This window comes from Hypomesus transpacificus, chromosome 26 (genome assembly GCF_021917145.1).
Source record: "Hypomesus transpacificus isolate Combined female chromosome 26, fHypTra1, whole genome shotgun sequence".
In the NCBI taxonomy this organism is placed as follows: Eukaryota; Metazoa; Chordata; class Actinopteri; order Osmeriformes; family Osmeridae; genus Hypomesus; species Hypomesus transpacificus.
In genome coordinates this window covers 1,215,400-1,228,202 of record NC_061085.1, presented here as the reverse complement: position 1 = coordinate 1,228,202, position 12,803 = coordinate 1,215,400, and the positions used below count along the sequence as shown (strand labels likewise).

At 39.3% G+C, this 12,803-nt stretch overlaps 1 protein-coding gene across 2 annotated transcripts in view; it reads left to right on the top strand.

The window, feature by feature from the left end:
• Window positions 1–12,803, top strand: part of rabggta (Rab geranylgeranyltransferase subunit alpha) — a 92,190-nt gene that overhangs the window by 50,785 nt on the left and 28,602 nt on the right. For both annotated transcript variants that reach the window (XM_047049414.1, XM_047049413.1), the window contains exon 6: window positions 9,177–9,434. In XM_047049414.1, coding sequence (XP_046905370.1) covers window positions 9,177–9,434 — 258 coding nt within the window. The remainder of the gene's footprint in view (window positions 1–9,176; window positions 9,435–12,803) is intronic.

The following is a 12,803-nucleotide window of genomic DNA, read 5'->3' as shown; positions in this document are numbered from 1 at the left end:
ATTCTGGTAGATTCATTTTTGCGCACATGCGTGGCTTTCATGTGGTGAAAGAGATAGCTAGTGTTTCCACCTTTGGCTGGCACAATTCAATGACACAACTTAGAGTAGGCTAACGACAGGGGCTAATTTTTTTTTTTTACCTATTCTTCTTTGTCCGGCAAATCAACCCCACTGGCGTTATTTTCAGACATCATTAACGCTTGCTTACACTTGCCAACAAAGGAGTTTACTCATATGAATGTTTGCTTCCTCTGGAGTTGCGCTATCTTGTTTGTTGACTTCCATTGGCTGGCACAATGCGTGCAGCTTTCATGCTGCATGTTTTTCAAAAGATACAAATTTGAACTAGCCCACTAGGCAGTATCACTTGATTTATATTTTATATCAAACCGAAACACTTTACTAATACATTTATTAATATATCGTGATATCCATGATATGGCAAAATACATATCATGGCACAACGCAATACCGGTATTCGTGTTCATACCGGTATACCGGCCACCCCTATCCCACGTGTCAGTTTTTTGGAAAACGGAGAACCCTAAATCGGCCTTAAAAGCTACAATTGTGCTCATGTGCCGTGTGCACAAAACACTGATTAACAAAAGGGAAAACAGTAACACACCCAAATATATATTTTTTGAGTTCCTTTATTTGTCTTAAATAATATAATCTACAATTTCTGTAGAACATTTCTTTAATTCAGCAATGGTGACACAAGCAGGAATCAGATCTCGCACTGCCATACGGCAGCTTGTCAAGAAAAATCTTAGTCGACCAAGAGCATATCGACCAAACAATCGACTAGTCGACTGAGTGGGGAAAGCCCTATAGGCTAAACATATTGAGCTATACATATTCATCTTATTAGGGTTCCTCCGGTAGGAGGAAACCTGGTGTTTTCGTTAGTTTTATTATAATAATTATTATTATTTGTATTATTCCTCTTCTCCTTGCGCCACAATAACTCAACATGCTATTGGTAACTAATTTTCTAATTTGGCACAGTGATACTACATCCGAGTGGGTACCCCCACACCAAATATGGGACACATTTGACTGTAGGGGGCGCCACAGGACACGCCCTAAAGTCCGTTTTTCAAAGTGATGGCTTGTCCACCCCATTGCTCCAATTCTTCTGAAACCTGGTGTGCATGCCTCATTTCTCATGGGGAACAAAAAAGCCTCAAGGACCCATAAGGTCCGCCATGATGGATTTGAACCAAAAGGCCTAATTGACTGAAATTTTGAACAGATATGTATCCTTGACGTATCAAAAAACGTTACTTAACACAGTTGAATCAAATACAAAATGGCTGAAAGGGATGTACTTATGTAAATGTCAACATTGCCTCAATTTGTTTGTCACTAAATCAAATTTCATTTTGAATGATGGTTTTTCAAACCTAATAGGGTTCAAGATGACATCACTCTGAAGTACAATGAAACTTTCACCTTGGTACGTCAAAATATGATTTAATTAGAGCTGTTTCAACCTTGGCTGAATCTAACAACGCTTACCACAGGAGAAACAGCGTACTTTTTTTTTACAGAAACTGACCAGATTTTCTCAGCCTTGCGGGTAGCTCAATGGGTTGAAATGTTGTCTGCCAAGCGCAAAGTCACAGGTTCGAATCCAGGCACAGGCTTTTGGCCTGTCATAATTTTGATTACTTGTTAAGTTAAACAGGCAGACATCATTCTGAAATATCATGCGCAATTTAATGCAATTTCACCTTGAAATCTCAAACCGTTTCTCAACTTTTGTCCTAAAGCTGACCAAAGCTAATACTCATATTAAACAGTTGGAGCACAGCTAGGTAATCAGCGTCAGCGCCCTTGGGTACCCAGCATGCATTGCAGCATGTCCAAAAACTGAAAGGTTTTTCCCTCGTTTTCCAACAAATATCGCGAATATCAGATATAAAATATATATATATTGCTTGTCCTTGTGTTTCTTGTGTTTTAAGTAGGAACGCACCAAATCCAGATTTTGTGTTTCGGCCAAAACCGAATATCGAATCCTACTCCCATCCTCAGTCCATTAACACAGTAACACATTAATGAAGTAAACAACATCCACTGCAGTGTATTTTTCATTTTATTTTAACTGTAAAAACAAAGAATAGGCAACATTATGCCAGGAAGACAAGGGTGAAAAACTATTTTGACAATTACCATATGCCTATCTCAAGATCCAATCAATATCCAAAATATTAGCCTTTTAGATCTCTTGAATTTTTTTCGGATGTGTCATCCGCAAATGTTTTAACAGCGGAGATGTTGTGTATTGTTCAGGGCAGGGTTTTTCCTGCATAGAGAAAATTTGGGCGCGCGCCTAAGCCGTTTTCCTGAGCACCTATGACAAATCCCTAGTGCCTAAGGCAAAAAAAAAAGTCTGCTATATATTCGTTAAAAAAGATGCTGTTCATCACGCGTGCAATGCATGTCAGCGTATATGTTCTCAATAGTATGTTTCAAGTTGGCTACAGCTGAATCCTCGTTCTGTTTTGATCAATAGTAATCGAGTTGATAAGCGTGTCTTCTTGTCCGATCAATACGCAACTGTGAGGTGCGCAAATGGACAGAGCGGCCGGTAAACTGTCGTTCCGCTGCGAGGGCCAGCCCGACGTGCACGAATACACCTGTACAAATGATATTTCCACTCAAAATGCTGACAAAAGTAACCTGAGTATAACGGCACTTAGGAATGCTTGGCTGGACCTGATGTTTGTTTCCTCCAGGATCACAATGACTCTTATTGAGAGACTTGTTGCTCTTGTTGCTTAGTTGTAACAGATTTAAATTCTTGTGGTCGCTGTGAAATATTTTACTGTTGATTGTTTTTCTACAGGTACACTTTTGCACTTTTTGAGTTTCTTGTTGTTTAACTGTAACTTGTTTAACTGCATGCTCTTATGGTTCTTCCCTTTGGTACTTTTTCACAATGTACGTTGTTTGCATGTTTTGGCTGCAATGTTTGAGGCTATCTCGTTGTTATGATCAGTGACCTATGCACTTTTGTAAAGCTCTCTCTTGGAAGTCACTTTGGATAAAAGCGTCTGCTAAATGCATACATGTAAATTTAACGATTTCCAACGCAGCCAACGAAGAAAATAAAAGGAAATTGCAAAACACCTGTAAATAAATACATTGATTTGAAAATATATATAAAGTTCTATGTGCTCGCTAAAACTTCTATTGGAGCCGTCTTCGCAATTAATCACTCGTCCAGTGCATGTCTGCGAATATGTTTAATAGTATTTTTCAAGTACAGCCGAACCCTCCTTCTGTTTTGATCAATAGTAATCGCGTTGATAGAAAGATCGAATGTGTCTTCTTGTCTGATCAAGACGCAACTGTGATGTGCGCGAACAATAGCTTGCTTCAAAGACGCAACTGTGATGTGCGCAAACAATAGCTTGCTTCGATAAACTATAATTTGTGTTTTCCATTTCTGACCACTGGTTAGGTCTAGATTCTATTGATTTATATTTCAGTAGTTTGCATATATATGTAAAGAGGTAAACCTTGAAAATCTTTGAACCATACATGATAGCACCATGGGGCTTGGACTATTGTCAATCTATTAGCCTATCTATTTTAATCTTAAGTGGAAGCAAAATTATTTCCTCAAGCATAGCCTCCATTATTTATGAAATGGTAAAAAAAAAAGAACATAGATGTCTGCTAATAAGGTGACACGGTAACACAGACAGTTTTTTGTTTGTTTGTTTTTTAGCACCAAAGACCCATTTTGACCCAGGAAAAACCCTGGTTTAGGGTCCTTGCCACCACGAGACAAATCGGCATTGCAAATTGAACATATAGCTCGACTTAAACGCTTTCTTATGACTGAAAGTACTGCCAAACAACACTTTTTCTGCTCACAAGTTCCATTTTCACTTTCTTTCAGCCTTCGTAAACACCTTCCCTTAATCAACGGCGGCATCATTACGTCGACCAGTGTAGCATGCGTAGTGCAAGCGTAAGGTTTGGCTGAAACCGAACCCCATCAAAAAGCCCAATATTCGGCCGAAATACGAAACCGAATCCTGGATTTGGTGCATCCCTAGTTTTAAGATCTCACCTGTGTTCACAGACACACACAGACACCGTTTGTGCACATGCTCACAAAGAGAAAATTGCACTCGCACAGGCACTCTCTTTTGCTCTCTTTTTGTCCTGTCACATAAGGACCTTTGCATGAATTGTTCCATGTGAGGTCCATTTTGTCAAGTTGCAAGTACCATGTCATGGCAACTGCTTCAATTTGCACTACACATGTTGTACTTTGTAACAATAGCTGTCCTATCTAAATTGTTTTTGTTTTCTAATGGGGGCAAAAGAAAATCATGTTTTTGTATTATTTAAATGCAAATGCAAACATATTGTGATATATATCGAATATCGTAAAAGATTTGACTATATCTAGATATCAATTTTTTTATAATCACACCATGTGTCAAGGCGTGAAATGGTTTAGAATCTTTCATGGGGGATTTCTCTGCAAGAGCATTTCAGGTTTACCAACATTCAGATAGGGGTATCATCTTAAACTATTTTCTGAGTTCAATGTATGACACATCATTAAAAATCTTACAATCTGCACTTTCATAATCTGTAATAGTGAGAAATAGAGAAATGACCGTGGCCGACATCAGCGCCTTTTCACCAGACTGTAAGTCTGTGACGGTAAGTAATATCATCAGACGATTGAGATAATCTGTCCACGGGGATAAAAGGTATACACGACTGGTTCTCGACTTCCATCCAACCCAGATGTTATTTCTGGATCCATAATGTACTAAAATGTACCATTTTATCCATTGTGAAGGATATCGCAGCTGAATATCTTGCTATAAAGATCAAAACAGAATCAATACTTTTGTTATTATATATCGGTCACCCAAGCACTCGCCAATATTCATACAAGAGTTCTCTGAACTATTATCACTGTGTCACCAGATATGACAAAGTAGTTCTAAACAGAGACTTAAATATCCAAGTAAATAAAAAATCTGACCCAAGAACTATTGAGGTTTTAAATCTCCTTGACTGTTTTGATCTAACTCAACACATAATAGATCCAACACACCGGCACGGAAACATACCAGATCTAGTAATAACAACTGGACTAAACATCAATAATATTTCAATAACTGATATACCCCTCTCAGACCATCATTGTATACTTTTTGATGTGGAAATCATCTTAACATAAACCACAAAATAATTCTTAGTCCAAAGAAGACATCTAGACTAATTAAATGTTAGTGAAAAAAAAAAATGCCGTGCAGCAGAGAGAAAATGGAGAAAAACAAAGATCACTATCCACTACAATATCTATAAAGATACACTAACTACCACCTAGTCTAGCAAGGAAATAATATTTTTCCAACATTATTACAGAAAATGCAGGAAAATCCAGATGTATTTTCTCCACCATTGACCAGCTCCTTAACACTTTCCCTGCCCCCCCTCTATCCTCAGCAGTTAAATGTGAAGAGCTTGCTCTGTTATTCAAGAACAAAATAACTTGTATCAGAGCTTGTATCACTACTAGTGGAGGTGAAACTGACATCAGTAGATCCTGCAATGTAACCACAGGGCTCGACAATAACGATGGCCCGATGGCCCGGGGCCAGTAAAAAGTAACGTTGGGACAGTTAAACTAGCAACTCACTGGCCCGATCGGGCCACTGCAAATTATTGATTGAAAAGTTAAAATCCTTCATATGTTTTGCTATCTGCTAAATGCATAAATAACTTAGCAGCTCGTGGGGCGCACAGTTGTCAAATCAAGAGTTGAGAAGTGAGTGACGAGACGTCATATTGTAATTCTCTCATCTCGATAAATTTTTTAACAACTGGCGCGGGACAAAGTGAAGATGGCAGCAAAGTAGAGCTACGAGTTCAAACGGAAGCAACTCTTTTGATGGAACGAAGATGCACTGTGTCGTCTGTCGTATGTTCCCGTCTAAAGCAGACAAAAGTAGATACTTTTACCAAGGCACCGACCATTTTTCGAAAACAATCCCTGACCAGCCATGCTAGCAGACAGCACCTGGTTTGCGTGACAGCTAAATGGATGGTTGACAATCCATCTCCCAGGCCGTTGACCATGCTTGTCAGGAATTTAAATGTAGATGCCCAACGTGTTATTGCACAACTTATAACAACGGTATATCACATAATCAAGACAGGCCAGCCGTTCGCTTCGTTCCCTTAGACTATTGAATTGCAGCAGAAGAATGGTGTCGACTTGGGTACTTACTAGTATCATACTGATTAAATGCTATGGAAGTTTTTATATATTAGCATTGACGGACCAGAGGTTTCAGTTTCTGTCAGACAGAGTTGTGCAGAGATGGCTGTCAGCAGGGAAGAGAGCACGTCATGTTTGAGGTTAAAAGTCAACTGTTTTGCTGACTATTACCTTTTTATTTTTTATCACTAGAAATGTGATTTCATTGTTGTTATTTTTATATCCAGGATGTGTTTAATAAATGGTTAAACATATTAACAGAATAACATAACTTATAAGTCTTTGGTTTTGTTGTAACAATGATAAATTACAACTTTTGGAGGGGGGGCCAGTAAAAATGGTCTTGGGGCCAGTAAGTTTCAAACCCACTGGCCCAGTGGGGCCAGTGCCAAAAAATCTTAATTTTGAGCCCTGAACCATGAGCACATTTACATGTATCACACTAAGTGAACTTTGCAAAATTGTCAGTAAATGTTACTCTACAATCTCAGATAATGATCCAATACCCACAAAAAATGTAAGCGAGTGTTTGATGGTGTCTCAGATCTGGTGCTAGAGATTATAAACACATTTACATTTATTAATTTAGCAGACGCTTTTATCCAAAGCGACTTCCAAGAGAGAGCTTTACAAAGTGCATAGGTCACTGATAACAACAACAAGATAGCCCCAAAGCATTGCGGGTAGCCAAAACAAGCACACACAACCAAAAAATAAGTGCCAAAGGGAAAAAACCATAAGAGCATGTAGTTAAGCAAGTTACAATTTAAACAACATGAATCTGTAAGTGCAAGTGTACCTGTAGAAAACAAGCAACAGTAAAATAAAATAAAAACATAAGATTAACTCAAATAGAATACAACAGTTTAAATCAGCTACCACTAACCAACAAGAGCAACAAGTCTCTAAGCAAGAGTCATTGTGATCCTTGAGGAAACTAGCATTGGGTTCAGCAAACCATTCCTAAGTACCGTTGTACTCCCTGAACAAGTGCGTCTTGAGCTTTCTCTTGATGGAGGTGGGGAGTTGATTCCACCACTCTGGGGGGCCAGGCAGGAGAAGAGCTTGTGAACATCCCTTAGAACTGGCGTTTTCCCAGATGCCTTTAAAACAGCTGTTGTAAAGCCCCTATTAAAGAAACCCAAATTGGATAACAGTATACTTGCAAATTACAGACCAATATCAAATTTTCCATTTAATAATGTATTGTAAAAGATGGTATTAGTCCAATTGAATTCCTTTCTTGAAGAAAATAACATCTTGGAAGTCTCTCAATCAGGTTTCAGAAAATATCACAGCACTGAAACTGCTCTCACCAAAATAATTTGCGACCTCAGACTAAACTCTGATGCAAATAAAGTCTCTATCCTTATCCTGTTAGATCTCAGTGCAGCATTTGATATTATTGATCACAACATCCTAATCAATAGACTGGAAAAGCTTATTGGGTTCACGGATCGTGTATTACTGGATGAAAAAATATATCAGATCAAATTAAGTGACCAAAACGACTTTCTTTCACTTCAGGAATATAGCGAAGGTACGACCAGGTACCAAAATTAAGCTAATTCATGCTTTTATTCCAGCCGGCTGGACTACTGTAAAACTTTTTGCTGTTCTTCCCAAGAAAACCACTGAAAGACTACAGGTCATTCAAAGCTCTGCAGCTAGATTATTAACCAAAACTAAAAGGAAGAGAACACATCAAATCAAAATTTATTTGTATAGCCCTTTTTACAAGCAATGTCATAGAGGGCTTCACATACGACCATAGAACTGCCCCTCAACCAACTTAAACCCTCAAGGAAGACAAGTAAAAACTCCCAGAAAAAACTCACTAGTACAGTGTTCATTTTAGGACATCCTCAGATCTCAGACTCAATTGTCAGACTCAAACGAAAAGGCGTCAGGTCTCAGACCAAAAGTCGTCAGACTCGGGCGATACGGTTTCATTCTCAGAAAAACCTCTGTCATTCTCAGACAAAACGCTCTCAAACCAAATGCCGTCATTCTCAAACAAGACGCTCTCAAACCAAATGCCGTCATTCTCAAACAAAACGCTCTCAAACCAAACGCCATCATTCTCTGACAAACCGCCCTCAAACTAAACGCCATCATTTTCAGACAAAACGCCCTCAAACTAAACTTTGTCAGAATTTTTTGGTCAAAGTTAACTAGATGGGGGAGCTGCTGACTGGCTTTCTGAATTAGCTAAAGTAGCAGCTTTTAAAGTGAATACCATGGTGTTGTTTCTGTTAACTGGTACAGCCAGAAAACGTACTTTTGATATAGAGTAGTGATGTCGTTCGTGAACGATTCGTTCATTTTGCATTGGCGTTTTTTTTGGAGAATGATGGCGTTAAGTTCGAGGGCGTTTTGTCTGATAATGATGGCGTTTGGTTTGAGAGCGTTTTGTTTGAGAATGACAGCGTTTGGTTTGAGAGCGTTTTGTTTGAGAATGACAGCGTTTGGTTTGAGAGCGTTTTGTCTGAGAATGATGGCGTTTAGTTTGAGGGCGTTTTGTCTGAGAATGACAGAGGTTTTTCTGAGACTGAAGCCGTTTCGCCTGAGTCTGAAGACTTTTTGTCTGAGACTTGACGCCTTTTCGTTTGAGTCTGACAATTGAGTCTGAGATCTGAGGATGTCTTAAAATGAACACCGTACACTAGAGGAGAAAGAATGTTGCAAAGGAGTTGCAAAATATCTGTATAATACCCATATTGTTTAGGGAGCAGGATGCACCAAATTAATTGTCATTCCCGATTTGGGAAATTACACATAAAAAATATAAAATAAATATGCAATTCGGATTGATTGTGTAAATAACATACACATTTACCTTCCATTGTACATGTCTTACCGTCTCAATTTTAATGTATACTCTTTTTCATCCTCCTTCACTCAGTTCACTGTTGGGATTACCGTCGAATGGTAGTGAAGATGTCTGGTGTGTCAGTGGACCAGGAGTTGCAGTTCACTGATCGACTCATCGGCTCCAACTTCTCCAATTACTCCAGCTGGCACTACCGAAGCACCCTCTTACCTCAGCTCCATCCTGAGTCTCTTGAGCACACCTTACCCTGCCACCAACCTCGCCATTCCTCTCCTCCACCCTCCCCACAAATGCATTCTCATCGTGTCTGTGAGGAACAGCTACTTAAAGGTACACATCATGCTAAAAGATTGTTTATGTGGCATTAACAGATTTCCATCACTACTCATTCAATATTAACATTAAATAATGGACTAACAAGGTCCAATAAACAATTGCATACCACAATACATACCACTGTAAGCAAATACATGCTTTGCAAGTGCTGTGGCTCTGAGAGGATCAGTAAGAGTGAGAGAAAGATGCTGAGAGAGAAAGCAGAGAAGGGGCGACACGGATGATGTAAGGCTGCAGACTGTGGCACGGACAGAGTTAGGGGAGAAGAAATCCTGCAAGTCCACACCTCCATGGTAGGGATGGGCATGGTTAATTGAATTTCCGGATATCCTAAAGTAAGTTAGTATTCAATTTTTTTTCCGAATACTTATGAGCGTAGTTTTTTTTGGTGAAAAACATTTAAATTGAATGTATAATAAGCTTTCCATGTGTTGTGAATTCTAATAGTTGTGACGTTAGAAATTATGAAAACATAACCAAAAAAGGTAGGCAACGTCACCCTGCATTTTGCTGCGAGTCTCCTTTCATTTTATTTGGCGCTCAAAACCCTCAACACACTTTTTGGAGAGGACTACTACAACGATAATGATAACCAACAAAGCGAAGTTGCACTGTATTTCACTGAGCCATACATCCCACCCCAGGCCAACCCACTGGAGTAGTGGAGAATCAACCAGGACCGGTACAAGAAGCTTAGTGTCCTGGCTAAGCTGTACTTCGCAGTACCCTTAACCTCAGTTCCTGCAGAGAGAGTCTTTTCTACTGCCGGCCTGCTCGTAAATCGAATCTGTACTCACCTCTCCTCTGAGCATGTGGATATGCTAATTTTCCTAAATAAAAATGCGTAGGGCTAATGCAGCTGTGGCTTATTAGATGTTTTTACCAGTAGCCATATAGCGTAATCGGCTATTTATTTTTGCATTTGTGTGGTGGCGCACGGTATCCTATAAGATTCCGGTTCCAAGTTAATATCCAATTTAATATGCAATATTTCTTCATGTGTGTCTTTCGTTTTTATCAAGGAAAGCCTACCCAATGTGTTTAATGTGTCCAATGTATTTTTTTAAATTTTTTATTTCACATAATAAAAGGCTATTCGTTATTCTGCCAAGTTTAAGAGCCTACGTCTGAAGACGTAGCGTCTTTCAAAGTTCATTGTCTTTTCGTCATGTTCAATAAATTGATGTCTCATTTGTTTTCTTTATTTAACCCTTATTTAATCTAATAGCTTAACAGTCACAATTATTGCCAGAATGTGTGGTGGTTCATGTGTTTACTGTATGCTTTGCATCATGTCAGGCTAATTACATTACGGAACCGCAGCAGCATTAATAAAATAGATATATATATATATATATATCAAATAGATATTTGAAAAACATTTAGGATACTATTCGAATAGTGAAATCATTTCAAATGCCCATCCCTACTCCATGGTCCTAAACTAAATATTGAGGATTCTCTACAAAAAGTACAGATTTTTAATTACCTATTCAGAATCAGAATTAGCTTTATTCGCCATGTAAGTTCACACGAACAAGGAATTTAGTGGCAGGAAGGTGCAATCGATAAATAAATATATATGAATCTCAAAGGAGTCATTGATTGCAAAACCGATTTTACCTCGTCATAGTTGAATAACGACAGATCGGTGGGTAAAATGGACATATAGTGAACCTCAAAGTCCATTGACACCTCTTTCCTATGCAAATCTCAAAATGAAAAAAATTGGCTGTAAAACGGTAGGTTTTTGAAAAAGCCACCAGACTGACGTCAGTCCGTTGGCCCGCCTTTTTTGGCTCTGGTCTGTATCTTTGTCACGCCCCATTTACATCCAGACCAGCCCTCTCAGGTGTTCTTGTCCAGAGGTAGTAGATCTCCGATACTAGTTTAGCTGCGCGCTGCTCTGTGTAGGCTACTTCTAAGGAATTACTAAGAAGAACGTTTTGAAGTTTAACAAGGATATTGAAAAATGGACCAGGGTCATAAATGCTGTGTTCCAGGCTGTACAGGGAATGGTAACACATCATAGTCTTCCCAAGGAACCAAACATTCGACAGACATGGTTGCTGTTTGTCTTTGAGAAGATCCCGGTGAAGTTTGACACTCAATTATTCATTTGCTCTAAACATTTCACCCGAGACAGTTTTGACAACCTTGAACGATTTCAAGCAGAATTTGCTCTGAAGCTGTTGCTGAAGAAAGGTGATGTCCCGACCATATGCTCATCACCACAGCAACCTGTAAGTATGATTTTATCGCTAAGAGTTATTAGCAGTGCAACGTATCCTGTATCTAGAATAGGTAGAATGCTAAATACGTTTCTAAACACATCAACATACCTTACTTAGCAAATGACTCTAGCTAGACTAGCTGTATTTAGCATTAGAAGGGAAGCTTCCGAAAAAATAGCCAGAAAACGAATAGCAGTCTAGACTATTGCTAACGCCTGTCTAGATTATCTATATGAAACCACTGGCGAAAGGCAGGTGCTATATAGGATACTTTAGCATTGCTAATAACTGTTACCGATGAAGTCATCCTACAGCTTGCGGTTGCGATGAACATAAAACTAAGGTCGGAACGCACCTCTTCCCAGCAACAGCTTCATAGCAAATCCTGCTTTACATTGTCCCGGGTTTTCAAAACCGTCCTTGGTGAAATGGTTCGAGCAAATGTGTAATTAAGGGTCGAACTGCAAAGGGATCTTCAACGCTAGAGCTACGGTATAGACAAACATCAGCCATGCCTGTCGAGTCAGTGTTAGCTACACTCTACTCATCTGCTTTTTTTTAAAGCTGATTTGCAAGGAATGCAAGAACAGCTACCCAGCTAACACAGTTACGTTACCCTTACGTTGCCGCAACGTCACGCGATCACCAAACATACGTTGCCGCAACGTCGCCAAAGACGTTGCGGGACCGTGCATCTGTGGGACGCCAGAAGGTAACCGCAACGTAATCTTGTGACGTTGCCAGTCCATAACCGCGACGTCCTGGCAACGTAATTTTCTGACGTTGCCAGTCCGTAACTGCAATGTTAATTAAGTAACCTGTATTTCTCAATTCTACTGCTTATATTGGGGCGGTTCATATGCAGACCTCATTTGCCCCAAATGCTACTTGTTCTTGTATAATAGGCTACATATAGCCAACTTCAGGAGGACTGTGTTTGTGTGGTGTGTAGCCTAACTCAAGCTAATCATAAACAAGGCAACATTTCCATGTAACATTCAGTCATTTTATTTCAAACTCAGTGCCAAACAGTGAATTTAAAATCTTCTGCCAGTCCCCGCTGCAGGTCTTGTTTGTTGGCCCTGACAATGAAGCACAAAATAAGTTAGTGTCCTATCAACATAATTGC